Genomic DNA, 18,209 nt, shown 5'->3' with positions numbered 1-18,209 from the left:
GTGTAAACACACAAATCCCTGTGCTGTCAGGGCAGAGGAGACATGTCGTTTGTTCCTACTAAGTAAGAACAATGATATGTCTCCTCACCTAGTAAGTCACATCCCCCTACAGTTAGAATACAGAGAGGGAACACACATTTAACCCCTTGATCGCCCCCTAGTGTTAACCCCTTCCCTGCCAGTGACATTTACACAGTAATCAGTGAATTTTTGAAGCACTGATCGCTGAATAAATGTCAATGGTCCCAAAAAATGTGTCAAAAGTGTCCGTTCTGCCCGCCGCAATGTTGCAAAACCGCTAAAAATCACAGATCACCGCCATTACTAGTAAAAAAAATTAAAAAAATTAAAATGCCATAAATTTGTCCCCTATTTTGTAGACGCTATAACTTTTGTGCAACCCAATCAATATACGCTTATTGCGATTTTTTTTTTACCAAAAATACGTAGAAGAATACATATCGGCCTAAACTGATGAAGAAATGTGTTTTTTAAAAGAAATTTGGGGGATATTTATTATAGCAAAAAGTAAAAAAAATTGTTTGTTTTTTTTCAAAATTGTCGCTCTTTTTTTGTTTATAGCGCAAAAAATAAAAACCGCAGAGGTGATCAAATACCACCAAAAGAAAGCTCTATTTGTAGGGAAAAAAAGGACGCAAATTTCGTTTGGGTGCAGCATTGCATGACCGCATAATTGTCAGTTAAAGTGACGCAGTGCCAAATTGTAAAAAGTGCTCTGGTCAGGAAGGGGGTAAAACCTTCTGGGGCTGAAGTGGTTAAAGACCAGGCCATTTTTTTTTTTGCAATACGGCACTGCGGTGCTTTAACTGACAATTGCGCAGTCCCAAAATGTACGTCCTTTTTTTCCCACAGATAGAGGTTTGCTTTGGTGGTAATTGATCACCTCTGCGATTTTTATTTTTTGCGCTATAAACAAAAAAAGAGTGACAATTTTGAAAAAAAAAACAATATTTTTTACTTTTTGCTATAATAAATATCCAAAAAACAAATTAAAAAAAAAAAATCAGTTTAGGCCGATATGTATCCTTCTACACATTTTTGGTAAAAAAAAAAAAAAAATCGCAATAAGTGTATATTGATTGGTTTGTGCAAAAGTTATAGCGTGTACAAAATAGGGTATAGATTTATGGCATTTTTATTATTTTGTATTTTTTTACTAGTAATGGCGGCAATCGGTGATTTTTAGCGGGACTGCGACATTGCGACAAAAAGATCGGACACTTTTGACACTTTTTGGGACCAGTGACATTATTACAGTGATCGGAGCTAAAAATATCCACTGATTACTGTATAAACTGGCAGGGAAGGGGTTGACACTAGGGGGCGATCAAGGGGTTAAATGTGTCCCTAGGGAGGAGTTTCTAACTGTTGGGGGAGGGAACTAACTGGGAGTACAGAGAGAGATCGCTGTTCCTGATCAGTAGGAACAGCAGATCTCTCTCTCCTCCCCTGTCAGAACGGGGATCTGTTTGTTTACATTGACAGATCCCCGTTCAGCTCTCTGAGGAGCGATCGCATGTGGCCGGCGGATATTGTGGCCACCAGCCACGCGCATTGGCTCCTACATCGCGGCGCGCCCCCTATACTCCTTAAAGCGGCCGCCGTACAGCTACGGCGATTCGCGCAGGGGGGCCAACCTGCCACCATATAAAGACGGCGACTGGTCGGCAAGTAGTTAAGGTTAAGAAAAAAGAGGGTAAAAAATGCACTCGAACGCATCAAAAACGCACATGCAGAAAAGCATCTGGAACACATCCGAACTGCGTTTCTATGGTGTGAACTGACCCTAAAGGTTTAACATAGCAGGTAATAGACATTTATTTTTTGTATGTTGGATGGAGTATGGATTGGATAAAACCCCCTGTCAAGCTTTAGCCTATTCTGGAGATTTTTTTCACTTCCTGTTCTGGAGGTACAGCAGGAAGTGACATGAAATCTCTCCAAAGTAATGGAAATCTCTCAAACAGTTGTCACTGGTATAGGTGTCCTCAATAGAAGATTTCCCCTCTATTCCTGTTCTGGTGACAACAGAAAACTTTAATTTTGGTCACCAGGGCACACGAGGGGGGTTAATCACCAACAGTAATATAAACCCGAAAGAGGTTCAAACCCTTCCCCACTTCCAAGAAAAAGATGCACTATCAATATGACTCTCATCAGCCCTTAAAGTGACCAGACAGTTCATTTCCACAACAATCTTCCCATAAGATGAAATGTGTATTTCACATATTTTATGGATGTTATGTAACTGTAAAATCCTCCATTGCATAGATATCCAAAAGCCCAGATACTGCTCCCGGGTGCCGCCATCTTGGATGTGATGTCAGCAGCCCCAGCAGACTCAAAGCTGTCACTCAAATGACACTCTAGCAGGCCTAGGCATCCTCGGCACTCCAGCTGCGGTCAGACTACAAATCCCATCATGCCTCTGCCTCTAGGAGTCATGCCTGTGGCTGTCAGAGTCTAGCAATGCCTTATGGGATTTGTATTTTCATCACAGCTGGCATGCTGAAGTTGTCTTCCTCTGCCCTGTTGTATCCACCTGTACTCCATCCCCAGCTCCTGCATACCAGGTTACGTAGGGAGGGGCAAAGGAGCTGGGCCAGCATAGACAATAATTAGCCACTCCCCGAAGAGGAGAGGGCTATGACATGCGAAGAGGCTGTGCTAGAGAAATAACTCTTCCTGGACTAATCACACTTGCAAACAAGTTCAGAGGCACGTTGCATATCAATAAAAAGATTGGGAAAACGCTGCATGTAAGAATATAAAAATCTTTTTAGTCTGGGCTTTAGGGATGAGCTTGTTTTTGGCTGCTGATCCAGTCCTAACAAATGTTGGCCTGAACCCTGGGGGAGTCGCCAGTGCCGGGCCAATCAGCTGCAGACGGGGGATTCCCTGCCCCGCAGCTGCATGTACATAAAGCGGCGGAGATGCTGATGACATCATTGATCTAATAAAGCTGGCAGCAGATTGGACCGGGGTTTGGCTCCAGATTTGGCCTGAAACAATGCTGGGCTGAACCCAGAAGGCAGCTGTCAATGCTGGGCCAATCAACTGCAGCCGTGGGATTCCCTGCCTCGCAGCTGCATGGTGAATAGTCTACAAATACGTCACAGTACATAGTGGCGAGGATGCTCTACATAATTGACCTAATATAGCTGGCAGCTGATTGGCCCGCCATTGAGCTTGGGTTTCACTCCAGATTCAGTCAGAGCCAATGTTGGACTGAAACCGAAGGTAGCTATCAGAGGCGGGCCAATCAGCTGCTGGCGAAGGATTCCCTACCCAAAAGCTACTCATCATTTATCTAATATAGCCGGCAGCTGATTGGCCTGGCATTGAGCTTGGGTTTCACTCCAGCTTCAGTCCGAATCAATGTTGGGCTGAACCCGGAGGCAGCTGTCAGTGCCGGGCCAATCAGCTGCAGCTGGGGGATTCCCTGCTCTGCAGCTGCACATACATAAAGTGGGGGAGATGCTCATGATCATCATTGATCTAATATTGTGGGCAGCTGTTTGGCCTAGCATTAAGCTTGGGTCTGGTTCCAGATTTGGTTCAAACCCATGTTGGGCTGAACCTGAAAGGTAGCTGTCTATGCTGGGCCAATCAACTGCAACCAGGGGATTTCCTGCTTCGAAGCTGCACGTTCAAAAAGTGTCGGGTAATGCTCATGACATCAGTGACCTAATGTAGCCAGCAACTGATTAGCCCGGCATTGAGCTTGGGTTTGGCTAAAGGGTCAGTCCAAACTCATGTTGGGCTAAACCCAGAAGGTAGCTGTCCGTGATAGACCAATCAGTTGTGTGCGAGGGATTCCCTGCTCACACACAAAGTAGTGGGGATGCCCGTCACATCATTGATCTAATATAGACAGCAGCTGATTGGTTTGGCATTAAGCTTGGGTCTGGCTCCAGATTTGATCCAAACCCATGTTGGGCTGAACACAATAGGCAGCTGTCAGTGTCGAGCTAATCAACTGCGGGTGAGGGATGCTCTGCCCAACAGTTGCACATAAACAAAGTGTCAGGGATGCTCCTGACATCATTTACTTTTGGAGAATCTTTGTCTTGGAGGACCTTTTTGTTGGGAGGACCTTTGAAGAGACCCTGTCACTAGTGATGATCTTGGGTTTGATCTGAACTTGGAAGAAGGCTGTCACTGCCCAACCAATCAGCTCCTGGCTATATTAGATCAATGATGTCATGAGCATCCCCAACACTTTGTGTTCATAGAGCTGATTGCTAGGCATTGAGCTTGGGTTTGGTTCCAGATTTGGTCTGACCCCATGCTGGGCTGAATCCAAAAAGCAGCTGTCAATGCCGGGCCAATCAGTTATGGGCAAGGGATTGTCAGTTTAAAAGCTACACATACGTAAAGTGGCAGGGATGCTCCTGACTTTATTGACCTTTGGAGAACCTTTGTGTTGGAGGACCTCTGAAGAGACCCTCTCACTAGTGATGATCTTGGGTCTGGTCCAAGCCTTGGAGGAAGGCTGTCACTGCCCGGCCAATCAGCTGCCGGCTATATTAGATCAATTATGTCATGAGCATCCCCAACACTTTGTGTACATGTAGCTGATTGGCCTGGCATTAAGCTTGGGTTTGGTTCCAGATTTGGTCTGACCCCATGTTGGGCTGAACCCAAAAGGCAGCTGTCATTACCGAACCAATCAGCTGCCGGCTTTATTAAATCAATGATGTCATGAGCATCCCCAACACTTTGTGAACATAGAGCTGATTGGCTCGGCATTGAGCTTGGGTTTGGTTCCAGATTTGGTCTGACCCCATGCTGGGCAGAATCCAAAAAGCAGCTGTCAATGCCGGGCCAATCAGTTATGGGGAAGGGATTGTCAGTTTAAAAGGTACACATACGCAAAGTGGCAGGGATGCTCCTGACTTTATTGACCTTTGGAGAACCTTTGTGTTGGAGGACCTCTGAAGAGACCCTCTCACTAAGTGATGATCTTGGGTTTGGTCCGAACCCGGAAGGCTGTCATTGCCCGGCCAATCAGTTGCTATATTAGATCAATGATGTCATGAGTATCCCCAACACTTTGTGAACACGGAGCTGATTGGCCCGTCATTGAACTTGGGTTTGGTTCCAGATTAGGTCTGACCCCATGCTGTGCTGAACCAGGACAATCAGCTGCATGTACACAAAGTGGTGAGGAGGCTTGTGACATCATTGAACTAATATAGCCGACAACTGATTGGCCCGGCATTGACAGCTTGGATTCGGATTGGACCCAAGCTCATCACTAATGACAGGGTCTCTTCAAATGCTCTCCAATACACCAACACTTATGGCATATACCAGACATGCCAAATCGCCGGGTCCAAACTCAACAAAAGTAGAATATTGGTTCAAAGACGCCTGCGGTGAAATACAGCCAGGGTATCTGAGCGCACACACCGGCTCTTACCACAAATTACGCTTCTTTCTACACGTTCTGCATGCAAGCAGAGGTGGCCATCGGCATCATGCATGCAACATAGAAGACATCCATGGTCAGCCCCCCAGACATCCATGCGTTATATCGGAGTCATGAAGCCAGCAGCCGCCTCTCGCTGCCCCCACCATGGAGCAGTCATGTTTTCCATGCAGGCGTGATGGGGGCAGCGAGAGGCAGGGGCTGGCTGTGTAGGGAGGAGGGGGATGCACACAGACCTGACAGTAGAAGCAGGGTACCACTTGTCACCGGCACAGGCTTCATGGTCAGCACAGGGTCCATCGATGCCCCCAGCGATCTCTTCTTCCTTCTCCCAGGCTCAGTGATAGACAGGAGCCAAGCAGTAGCAGCAGCAGCAGCAGCAGCATCCCCTCCTCTTCCTCTCCCCTCCTTCCATTCCTCCCTCCTCCCTCCACCTTCTATGGAAAGTGGGACAAGGAGCATCTCTTTCCCACATTCCCCGTCATACTGGGGGAGGAATGGGGCTGAGAGCTGACAGAGGCTGCACTGTCTGGGATCCGCTGTTTGGGTGTGATGGACTGCATTGTATTGTGTTCCCTTCATTCACATTTGTAGTGATTTTGGGTCTGACAACACATTTCCCTCCATTGCAGGGAGAACGCCAGTGCAATGGTGGCCATACACATCGATCTCTTCCCATAGGAAGAATCGTTCTGTAGCTGACAATCCAGTCGATATGCCGAACAGGGAATTGGGTTTCAATCGATAGAATAGTTAAGATACGATTGTCACGATTGTAAATTAGCAATCGCATATCTGTTTCCACACTGTAATCTCATAATCTGATCGATGGAAAAACGATTGTATTCATAAATCTGCTTTCTGCACCATTTTTTTTTTTTTTTTTTGTATCTCATGCTTCACGCTTAGGCTCCATTCACACCTGATCGCGATTCCGCCCGCAATTTCAAAGCGCTGCAAAACGCGGGACACGTTTGCAATGCCAATACTTCTTAATAGCACCCCAAATGCGCCCGTGATTTTGCCGCGGTTGTCGTGCGGTAAAACGGGCTGCAATCGCAACATGCTACGCGGGTCACTCAAAAAGGGACATGAGATCCTTTTGGGGCGAAAGCGTTGCGCATTACGATTGCAGCTCGATGTACCGCGTGACAATCGCTGCAAAATCATGGCGTGATTGGGGTGCCATTACAAGTAATATCAACGCAAGCACACCTTGCTTTTTGCAGCGATTTGAAACGACCCGGTGTGAATGCGATTTACACTTGCATTTAGACTTCGCGATTTGGAATCACGGGCCGAATCACAGCAATTTTGCCTTCGACTCCAAATTGCACGGTGATTGCTGCACAATGCGCGTTTTGGTGCCACTATTCTTTAATGGCACCCCAAACACAATGTGATTCTGCAATTCTGTTGCGATTGCCAATGCAACAATAACAGCAAACCGCGCCCTTCAAAATCGCATAAAGCTTGTCGCCTGAAAAGGAGAAGGAGCTTGTTTTCGAGTGACAAAGGCCTGTAGAGTAGCCCATTCAATTCTGAATAAGCTGGCCCTATACTTGTTGGTATGTCTATTAGACCCCTAATGTCTCCAAAAAGAGGACCTGTCACCTGCCCAATGCTATCACATAGGGGCTTATTAACAATGTTTGATTAAAAGTAAAAAAAAAAATTATAATAAAATGTGTTAAAACATTTTTTTTTTTAATTGCCATAAACCCCACTGCCCCCCCCCCCCCCCACACACACGCAAATTCCAAGAGTCCAGAGTGCGCATTCGTATGTAAACCGCGGTCGCACCATATGTGTGATATATCACCATGAACGTCAGAGTGAGAGCAAAAATTCCAGCACTAGAGCTTCTAGGTTGCTGTAAACTGATGAGCTGTAAAGGCTTTTAACCACTTCAGCCCCGGAAGATTTGGCTGCTGAATGACCGGGCCATTTTTTGCGATTCGGCACTGCTTTATTTTAACTGACAATTGCGCGGTCGTGCGACGTTGCACCCAAACAAAATTGACGTCCTTTTTTTCCCACAAATAGAGCTTTCTTTTGGGGGTATTTGATCACCTCTGCGGTTTTTATTTTTTTTGCACTATAAACAAAAAGAGCGTGACAATTTAGTAAAAAATACAACATTTTGTACTTTTTGCTATAATAAATATTACCTTTTTTTTAAAAAAAAACTATTTTTTTCCTCAGTTTAGGCCGATATGTATTCTTCTACATATTTTTGGTAAAAATGAAATCGCAATAAGCGTATATTGATTGGTTTGCGCAAAAGTTATAGTGTCTACAAAATAGGGGATAGATTTATAGCATTTTTATTATTTTTTTTTTTTTTTTTCTTGTAATGGCAGCGATCTGCGATTTTTATCATGACTGCGACATTATGGCGGACACATCAGATACTTTTGACACATTTTTGGGACCATTCGCATGTATACAGTGATCAGTGCTATAAAAATGCACTGATTACTGTAAAAATGTCACAGGCAGGGAAGGGGTTAACACTAGGGGGCGATCAAGGTGTTAACTGTTTTCCTCAAGCGTGGTTTTCGGGCTCACCTGAACATAGTGCTGGACTGGGACAAAAATTTGGCCCTGGACTTCATCCATACTGGCCCACTTTAATTTTGCAAACATGCACAAAAACGGTATATAAACTCTACGCAATTGTGCAACAAAACATAAGTAAAAACATTCCACTGTAAGTATAAATGGCTTTCTTTTTAAAAACTCTTTATTTAGAGAAAAAGATGAATTTCAACACTACAGACGCCTTTAGAATAACCTGTAAGTTACACTCCGTTCAATGGCAGGAATCATAAATAACTCACTCACCTCTTTTATTATTTCACGTATTCTCCTCTGTATTTTTTCTCCTCCTTCTCACATTACTGTGTGAAGTGGGAGGGCTAATGTCATGCAGGAACATCGCTACAGCCTCATTGGCTGGAATTTCAGAAACCGGAACTGCTGCACAGCCATTGGCTGCCCTTCAGCAACGCAACGGCGCTGAGGCTGAGCCGGGTTGCGCACTATGAAGTGAGGTGATGGGCAATGCGGATGACAGGTCTCCCCCATACCGGCCGGCCGGACAAACCCGATGGCCATCCAAGCCCCCCCCCCCCCCCCCCCCCCGGCGAACCTTGATGGCCACCCAAGCCCCCCCCCACTTCACTGGCCATTAGCCCTTATACTTTATTTCTCTTATGCCGCGTACACACGACCGGACTTTTCGACAGCAAAGGTCCGACAGAACGAATCCGTCAGACAATTCGATTGTACGTCGGCTTCATCGGACCTTTTCTGTCGAAAAATGTGACGGACTTTAGAAATAGAACATGTTTCAAATCTTTCCGATGGACTCGATTCCTATCGAAAAATCTGTTCGTCTGTATGCTAGTCCGACGGACCAAAAACGACGCAAGGGCAGCTATTGGCTACTGGCTACGAACTTCCTTATTCTAGTCCAGTCGTACGTCATCACGCTCGAATCAGTCGGAGTTTGGTGTGCCACTGATAGGTGACACGGATGGGCACTGATAGGTGGGCACTGATGGGCACGGATGGGCACTGATAGGCGGGCACTGATGGACACTGATAGGTGGCACTGATGACACTGATGGGTGGCATTGATGGGCATCACTGATTTTTTTTGTGCCATAGAGGTGCCAGTCAGTGCCCATTTGTGGGCACTGATTGGCATATGTTGGGAATTAATTTTCACATGTGGATGGCCATGGGGGATGTACCTGGCCATCCACATGTTAGGTGCTTCCCTGGTGGTCCTGGCGGCTTTCATGGTGGTCCAGTGTGGGCATCTGAGGGGGGGCTGCGTTGATAAACAATCAGCACAGACCCCCCTGTCAGGAGAGCTGCCGATCGGCTCTCTTCTACTCGCGCCTGTCAGACGCGAGTGAAGAAAAGCCGATCAACGGCTCTTCCTGTTTACATGGTGATCAGCCATGATTGGACACGGCTGATGACGTGGTTAAGAGCCTCCATCAGAGGCTCTTTACTGAGATAGGTGTAGCGGTGTGTCAGACTGACACACCGCACCGCCGATCGCCGCGATGCGCGCCCCCCACCGGTGCGCGGCGGCTGTTATCCTGCAGGACGTCATATGACGCCCAGTCAGGATAATTGAACCACCGCCCGGCCATCATTCTGCTATAGGCCGGGCAGGAAGTGGTTAAGTACCGTAGTTTGGCACGAGTGCACAAAATTTTAAATCATGACATGTTAGGGAATCTATTTACTAGGCGTAACATCATCTTTCATATTTTACAAAAAAAAAAAAAAATGGGGAATATATATATTTTTTTATATATATAAGAAAAAGCTTTCTATGTATCCTACACAGCCCTTACCTCAGTGTCCAGCTTGTTGTATAAATAAACTTCTCCATTACTTCCTGGACAGACCTTGGGACATGAAAACTGTTATGCCGCGTACACACGATCGGAATTTTGGCCCGCAAAAGACCGATGAGAGTTTTTCATCGGAAAATGCGACCATGTGTATGCTCCATCGGACTTTTGCTGGCCGAATTACAGCCAGCAAAAGATTGAGAGCATGTCCTCAATTTTTCGGTCGGAAAAAGTTCCTATCCGAAAATGCGATCGTCTGTGGCAATTCCGACGCGCAAAACTCGCATGCTCGGAAACAATTTGACGCATGCTCGGAAGCATTGAACTTAATTTTCTCGGCTCGTCGTAGTGTTGTAGTGTTGTACATCACCGCGTTCTTGACAGTCGTAAGTTCAGCAAACTTTTGTGTGACCGTGTGTATGCAAGGCAAACTTGAGTGGAATCCCGTCGGAAAAGCCGTCATATCTTTTTCTGACGAGAAATCCGCTCGTGTGTACGCGGCAAAAGGCTCCATTCACATTTATGCGAATTGGATACGTTTTGAACCACATCCGATTCGTATGATATGTGAATTAAACTGCCTTTCTGTGAAGCAGGTTCACATATATCCTGTGCAGCGTCAGTGCGAATTTACGGCAAATTTGAGGAGTCTTGTGTGTTTTTTGAGCACTGTGGTTCAGAGGCAAATTCCAGGCTATTGCCTTCTATGGGAACGCATCTGAAACGCACATCGGATCAGTTTTTAACACAAATTTGATCCAAAAAAACGGCATGGGATCCCTCTCCCAATTCATATCAGACCGTTAGGTCTGATATGGATTTTGAGGGGAACCCCCACGCCAAAATGAAAAAAAAAATGTCATGGGGTCCCCCCAAGATCCATACCAGACCCTTATACGAGCATGAAGCCCAGCAGGCCAGGAAGGGGGGGGGGGCAAGCGAATGCCCCCCCTCCTGAACCATACCAGGCTACATGCCCTCAACATGGGGGGATGCTTTGGGACAGGGGGGTGCCCCCTTGCCCCAAAGCACCATGTCCCCATAGGGACAAGGGCCTCTTCCTCACATTGATGAGGACAAGGGCCTCTTCCTCGCATTGATGAGGACAAGGGCCTCTTTCCCACATTGATGAGGATAAGGGGCCTCTTCCCCACATTGATGAGGACAAGGGCCTCTTCCCCACATTAAAGGGGACAAGGGCCTCTTCCCCACATTGATGGGGACAAGGGACTCTTCGCCACAACCCTGGGCGGTGGTTGTGGGGGTCTGCAGGCAGGGGGCTTATCGGAATCTGGAAGCCCCCTTTAACAAGGGGGCCCACAGATCCTGGCTCCCCATGTGAATGAGTATTGGGTACATTGTGCCCCTACTCATTCACCAAAAAAGCGTCAAAAATAAATATAAAACAAACACACGGTTTTTGACAATTCCCACTTAAAGTGGATGTAAACCCTCACATATACCCATACCTCCCAACTTTTGAACTTCAGAATGAGGGATACTGTAAAAAGGAAACGACCTGCGGCATGTGCAAAATGTGGGTGTGGCCAAACGCTTAACAGTGGAAGGGGCTTGTGGTTAAACAAAACAGAACAAAACAGAAAAAAATCCTCCAATGCAAATCCCTCTCCCATCACAAATCTTCTTCCCTCTACCTTAGCAGAAGTCCTCCTCCACCCTCCTCAAATCCCCAGTACAATTCCCCCTTCTTCCCTATCCTAGCACTTATCCCCACGCCCCTCAGTTCCCCCAAATCCCCCCCCCCCCCAGTACCCCTCTCAAAATAAATCCTCTACCGGCCCTCCCAGCACAAAAAGATATTTTGCCTTTTACTTCAGGTGAGGTTAATATAACCCAGCACAGAATTCCCCCTTACATCAGAGTCTGCAGGGTTCCCGTTTACAGGGGAACCACTGTGGACCCTGATGTAAAGGGGACCTCTGCAGACCCTGATGTAAAGGGGAACCTTTGTGGGCCCTGATGTAAAGGGGAAACCTCTGGGAACACTAATGTAAAGGGGAACCTCGGTGAACCCTGATGTAAAGGGGAACTTCTGCATACTCTGATGTAAAGGGGAACCTCTGTGGACCCTGATGTAAAGGGGAACCTCTGCGAACCCTGATGTAAAGGGGAACCTCTGCGAACCCTGATGTAAAGGGGAACCTCTGCGAACCCTGATGTAAAGGGGAACCTCTGCGAACCCTGATGTAAAGGGGACCGCTGCAAACTCTGATGTAAAGGGGAACCTCTGTGGACCCTAATGTAAAGGGGAACCTCTGGGAACCCTGATGTAAAGGGGAATCTCTGCGAACCCTGATGTAAAGGGGACCGCTGCAAACTCTGATGTAAAGGGGAACCTTTGTGAACCCTGATGTAAAGGGGAACCTCTGTGGACCTTGATGTAAAGGGGAACCTCTGTGAACCCTGATGTAAAGGGGAATGCTGCGGACCATGATTTAAGTGGGAGTGCTCTGGACTCTGGTATAAAGAGGAACTGTGGTGTAAGGTGGTCTCTGGTCACCAGAGCCCCCCTTACATGGGAGTCTGCATCATTTCCCCTTACATCATGGTCTGCAGCATACCCCCTTATATCAGAGCTCCCCTTTACATCAGGATGTGACAGTACAGTCAGTGTCAGTAGTGTCTAGTCCAGTGTTTCTCAACTTTTTTTCAGTCAAGGCACCCTTTAAAATTATAGAAAATCTCAAGGCACCCCATTCTAAAATGTAAAAAATAATTCTAATAACTTTACACAATGCAGCACCATCCACATGTAGGACACCCAATGTTAGAGGTGATTTATTCTTTCAAAGCAAATAAACTTTGGCACACTGGTACTGACTAGTATTCCAATGTTTCTCTTCTCCCTCAATTTCTCTCTATCAGTCAACTAATTTCACCCCAGTGCTGAGGGAAAGGGGCACAAGAGGGTCAAACAAGGATGCTGTGGAGTCAACAGACATCCTTCTTATCAACTGATGACATCATTGGTTGTTAGGATGCCAGTGTCTAAAAAGTCATAACAGTGCACAATGAAAACCCAAGGCTTTGTGTAACTAAAAGGCAGGTTTGATCCACCTGCTGGCTTGTATACAATTTTTGATCAATTTTAGGCACTTTGCCAAGCACCCCTGAAGAAACCTCAAGGCACCCCAGAGTGCCTGGGCACCCTGGTTGAAAAAGGCTGGTCTAGTCTATGCAGTACACAGTACATGTGTTCCTATATCCCAGCCCTCCTCCCGGTGTACACAGCTACCCCTTACCTGCCGAGCCTCTTCATCCCTTTGGTGTCGCAGTCCAGTCCATTTGTCCCCTGTATCCTCAGGTTCTGCAGGCAGCACTCTGTCCAGCTGAGCGGCACCGAAGCTGTCGCGTTCCCCGGCCCCAGCCTTAGCTCTTTCTCATCCCTGGGCAGTGGGGGGCGGGGCAGCGGCAGACAGTGTGCAGCACGTCCTACAGAGCCAACACCGGGCTGTGCTCATGAGAGAAGGAAGAGGGAGCCGAGCGGACACACGACTCTAAACGGTTGTCGCTCCTGTTCTCGGCATTCCCCCATCCTGTACTCCCGTTCTCAGCTCCTCCTCCTGTAAGCAGGCGCCAGCGCGCCCCTGCTGTGCGAATCACTGAAGCCCAGTGCCGGAATTTGTTCTTGCACTGGGCTCCATTCCGGGACTTAGACCTGATTCGCCGGGACTCTGGTACATACATCAATTTCCGGGACGGTCCCGGCGAATCAGGGATGGTTGGGAGATATGTATACCCAGTGACGTGAACAGCCTCAGATGATACACAGGGATGAAACAAATCTCCCTACATAAATTGTACATGTATATCTGCTGTCTTCATCTTTATATACTGTTTAGAAAGTTCAGATCATGTTAGGAGATTTTCTCTTCCCGTTCAACACTGCAGTGAAGCCTGGGCATACAGCCAAGGCTGGTTGGAGTAAAGGCACACACCCCCTTCCCTCATAGGTAGAGACTTTCTGAACTGATCCTTGAATAGTTCAGGGCTCTGCTAATCTATGTAGAGCATCCTCCCCAATACAAAACTCCGGCTGCTTTTATCACATGTGATGGAGAACTAGTCAGGAGTTATCAGGCTGATAACAGAAGAACGGAGCAGGAGAAAGCTACGGGACATAGTGCTTTGAAGAGAGATAACAAAACACTGCAGATGTGTGTGCCCAGCTCAAATTTCATGAATCGGGTTTACATCCACTTTAGCCACTTCCGGACCGCCCGCCGTCGTTTTACGTCGCTACTTTGAAGAGGAATACCGTTGTCATGGAAGCAGCTAGATACCATAACCCCGGTATCCTCTTCAAGAGTGGGCAGTCCGCTTCAAGATAAAAGTGGTCTCTGCGGCAGATTCGCCGCAAGATCACTTTTATCAGTGGCAGGAGAGGGCCCCCCCTCCCACCACTCTCCGGTGCCCTCCGCCGCTTACCGGAGCTCCGGTAGCAGCGGAGGCAATCGGATCCTCTCCCTAGCCTGACATGAAGACGAGTGAGGGGAAGATGGCCCCCACCCGTCTCCATATCATTGCAGGGTGGAAGCGATGTCAAAACGTCACTTCCACCCAATGCTCTTAAAGGGACATTTTTTTTTAAATGACATTACATTTTTTTTTTTTTTAATTGCATTTTAGTGTAAATATGAGATCTGAGGTCTTTTTGACCCCAGATCTCATATTTAAGAGGTCCTGTCATGCTTTTTTCTATTACAAAGGATGTTTACATTCCTTGTAATAGGAATAAAAGTGACACATTTTTTTTTTTTAAAGAATAGTGTAAAAATTAAAAATAAAAGTTCAAATAAATAAGAAAAAAAAATTTAAAATTTTAAAGGCGCCCCGTCCTGCCGAGCTCGCGCGCAGAAGCGAACGTATATGTGAGCAGCGCCCGCATATGAAAACGATGTTCAAACCACACATGTGAGTTATCACCACAATTGTTAGAGCGAGAGCAATAATTCTAGCACTAGAACTCCTCTGTAAGTCAAAACATGCAACCTTTAGAATTTTTGAAATGTCGCCTATGGAGATTTTTAAGGGTAAAAGTTTGTCGCCATTCCACTTCCTGGATTTACACAGACACACAGAGGCACACCTCCTCCAGCTCTGCAGCTCTCATTGGCCCTCTTATGACTTGTCCCTCTCCCTTCCTGGAAAACTCCCATGAGAGTGAGAGAGAGAGCTGTGAATGATGTCATAAGCCTAGGCTTTTTACCAGACAAGAAACAGGTAGTGGGCTGTATAAGGTATTTACTGGCAGAAAAAAAATTGTTTTACTATCCAAAGTTAAAACAACAAGGGCAGAAGAATTAATAAATGGAAAGATGAAAAAATGACTGAAGGTCCGCTTTAATAATCAGTTACAGCAATTTTTCTTTTCCTTTTGGGATAAATGTTTTACATACAATAAATAAAAACTGATTAGTGTATGCACCCCTGTCAGTGTTACATGGTTTGTCTCAACCCAACTACATCTGCATCTGCAGGACAGCTTGCTCTGTAGAAAAACAACAGACTTACTGGAAGGATCACCAGGGTAAAATAAAAGAAAGAAAGACTAAAAAAGAAATACAGCCATTACATCTAATGCCGCTTACACACGAGCAGACTTTTCGACGGACTACATAGTTACATAGTAGGTGAGGTTGAAAAAAGACACAAGTCCATCAAGTCCAACCTATGTGTGTGATTATATGTCAGTATTACATTGTATATCCCTGTATGTTGTGGTCATTCAGGTGATTATCTAATAGTTTCTTGAAGCTATCAATGCGACCACCGCCTGTGGAAGGGAATTCCACATCCTTGCTGCTCTTACAGTAAAGAACCCTCTACGTAGTTAAACTAGGACTAGGTCCGGCGGACCGGACAATTCGATCATGTGTGGTCTCCAGCAGACTTTTGTTTCCCAAAAGTCAGACGGACCTAGAAATAAAACATGTTTCAAATCCTTCCAACGGACTCGAGTCCGGTCGAAAAGTCTGCTTGTCTGTATGCTAGTCTGACGGACAAAAACCGACGCTAGGGCAGCTATTGGCTACTGGCTATCAACTTCCTTATTTTAGTCCGGTCGTACGTCGTCACGTACGAATCCGTCGGACTTTGGTTCATCGTGTGTAGGCAAGTCCGTTCATTCGAAAGTCCGTCGGAATGGAAAGTTCCATCGGAAAGTCCGTCGAAAAGTCCGCCCGTGTATAAGAATTAGTAAGCTGCAAAATAATAAATGTTTGCTTTTGTGTTTAATACTACCTTAAAGTGTTACTAAACCCAGGACCCGGCATTCACTATATCTGGTCTCCCACAGTACACAGAACATGGAAAAGCATTTTTTTTTAGTAAATAAAAACTGATATATACCTTTTGTCATCAGCAGTTGATGATTACTTTACTCATTGACTTACATGCAGCAGCAGCAAACAAACATGGTTAATTCCCACAAAAAAAAAAAAAAAAGCTTTATTAGGTAGCATATTCAGACAGCATTTTTATTTTTTTTTTGTGTATTAGTGATAGACCATAATTGAGTTCCGGAAGTAGCTTAAATCTATCACAAAGTATATACTTAAAAAAATAAATGTATTGCTGTCAGTTTCATACAAATTGTCAAAACTAGTGGCAAAACTAATCACTTGGTGACTTTTGATCTTATTTTCAATAAAATTCTGTATTGCGTACAGAGTTTAATAAAATGACAACCCAAAGTGCACCAAAAAAAGCCCCTCAAAATCACAAACCAGAGTTAAAGCAGTTGTTTTGCTAAACTAAAAAATAACACTGGCAGGTTACAGAAACAACAGCCAAACACATGGCACAGTGGTGGGAGAGTATGAAAGCAGATTGATTTGGGCCGGGGGCAGCAATCTAAGAGGGAGGGATATCCAATCGTTGTTCCCTAAGGTCTCATCAGCAGTTAGAGCAGTCTTGTGACTTCTGTCAGTGTCTGATTAAAGCTTGTAGGAAGAGTTTTCATTCTCCTCTGATTGTCCTATGAGGCTGCAGGACCCCTGACCCTCTGTCTGGACAGTGCTGATTGGCCCTATGCTGATCACATGCATCCTCCCAAGAGAAAAAAAAGCTCTCTAGCAATACACACCAAACTGAGCATGTGCAGAGTGCCCCCAATGCTCCAGAGATGGATTGGGGACTGTAAAAGAAGGGGAGGATCAGAGAAGACAGGATCAAACAGCCTTTTTACACAATGCAGAGGATTAACCCCTTAGGTTCCACACTGAGTATAATAAGCATGCTTTACTGCATATACAGACTGATTTTACTGTTTTTTGTTTTTTTTAAATAGTGATCTAAAAAAAGTAACAGATGGCTCTAAAGGAAACTATTTGAATCCTTCATCTACCTTACTGACTTGTGTGACATTCTTCTTCTTCATTATAGGACCTTTGGGGGTATTTCCGGCCCTTTGGGAGGTGAAGACTTTAATTCATTCACCATTTATTGTGTTATTGTTATAAATAGCGCTGAGCTGCTGTCAGCCTCCTCTGCCCCGAGGCCGCTGTCACTTAGCATAACCGTCTTCACTGGCATCTGTTGCTGCTGTTTTCTAGAAACATTCGTCTTTGTTTACTGGTGGCAAAACAGGCTTTGTTTTATTACCAAAACCATGTAGGGCCTCATTCACACGGGCGTGTATTTATATTCATTTATAGGTCCCTTGTCAATGCCTATAAACGCATTTATTGATTTTAATTCACAATGTGCATTTGCTTATTGGAAAAGTAGAAATCTATCCACCAAGAGGCAGATTAGATACTCCAAACAGGTCTAAACGTGTGAAGTGCAAGTAAATGTAGGGCCCATTCACACCATATGGACTGGGCAGCCTTGTTCAAAGCAGTCTTAAAGTGTTACTAAACCCACAACAGTAAAATCAGTCTGTATATGCAGTACAGCATGCTTGTTATACCCACAGTGGAACCTAAGGAGTTAATCCTCTGCATTGTGTAAAAAAGGCTGTTTGATCCTGTCTTCTCTGATCCTCCCCTTCCTTCACTGTCCCCAATCCATCTCTGATAGAACAGAGGCTTGGGGACAAGCTGCACATGCTCAGTTTGGTGTGTATTGCTAGAGAGTTTTGTTTTTTGGGGGGGGAGGGTACATGTGATCAGCACTGTCCAGACAGAGGGTTAGGGGTCCTACAGCCTCATAGGACAGTCAGAGTAGAATGAAAACTCCTCCTACAAGCTTTAACCAGACACTGATAGAAGTCACAAGACTGCTATATACTGCTGATGAAAAAAGTTTTTTTTTTTTAATAACAAACATGTTATACTTACCTCCACTGTGCAGTTCACTTTGCACAGAGTGGCCCTGAACCTCCTCTTCTGGGGTCCCACGGTGGCTCT

General features: G+C 45.6%; 1 protein-coding gene across 4 annotated transcripts in view; it reads right to left on the bottom strand.

The window, feature by feature from the left end:
* Positions 1-5,901, bottom strand: part of SGCE (sarcoglycan epsilon) — a 96,019-nt gene extending 90,118 nt beyond the window's left edge. For all 4 annotated transcript variants that reach the window (XM_073629583.1, XM_073629585.1, XM_073629584.1 and 1 more), the window contains exon 1: positions 5,692-5,901. In XM_073629583.1, the coding sequence (XP_073485684.1) occupies positions 5,692-5,755 (64 nt within the window). In that variant the 5' untranslated portion in view covers positions 5,756-5,901. The remainder of the gene's footprint in view (positions 1-5,691) is intronic.
* Positions 5,902-18,209: the final 12,308 nt, after the last annotated feature.

The sequence above is a fragment of the Aquarana catesbeiana genome, linkage group LG05, assembly GCF_042186555.1.
Source record: "Aquarana catesbeiana isolate 2022-GZ linkage group LG05, ASM4218655v1, whole genome shotgun sequence".
NCBI lineage: Eukaryota > Metazoa > Chordata > Amphibia > Anura > Ranidae > Aquarana > Aquarana catesbeiana.
This window is presented reverse-complemented; position numbering and strand designations above follow the sequence as displayed.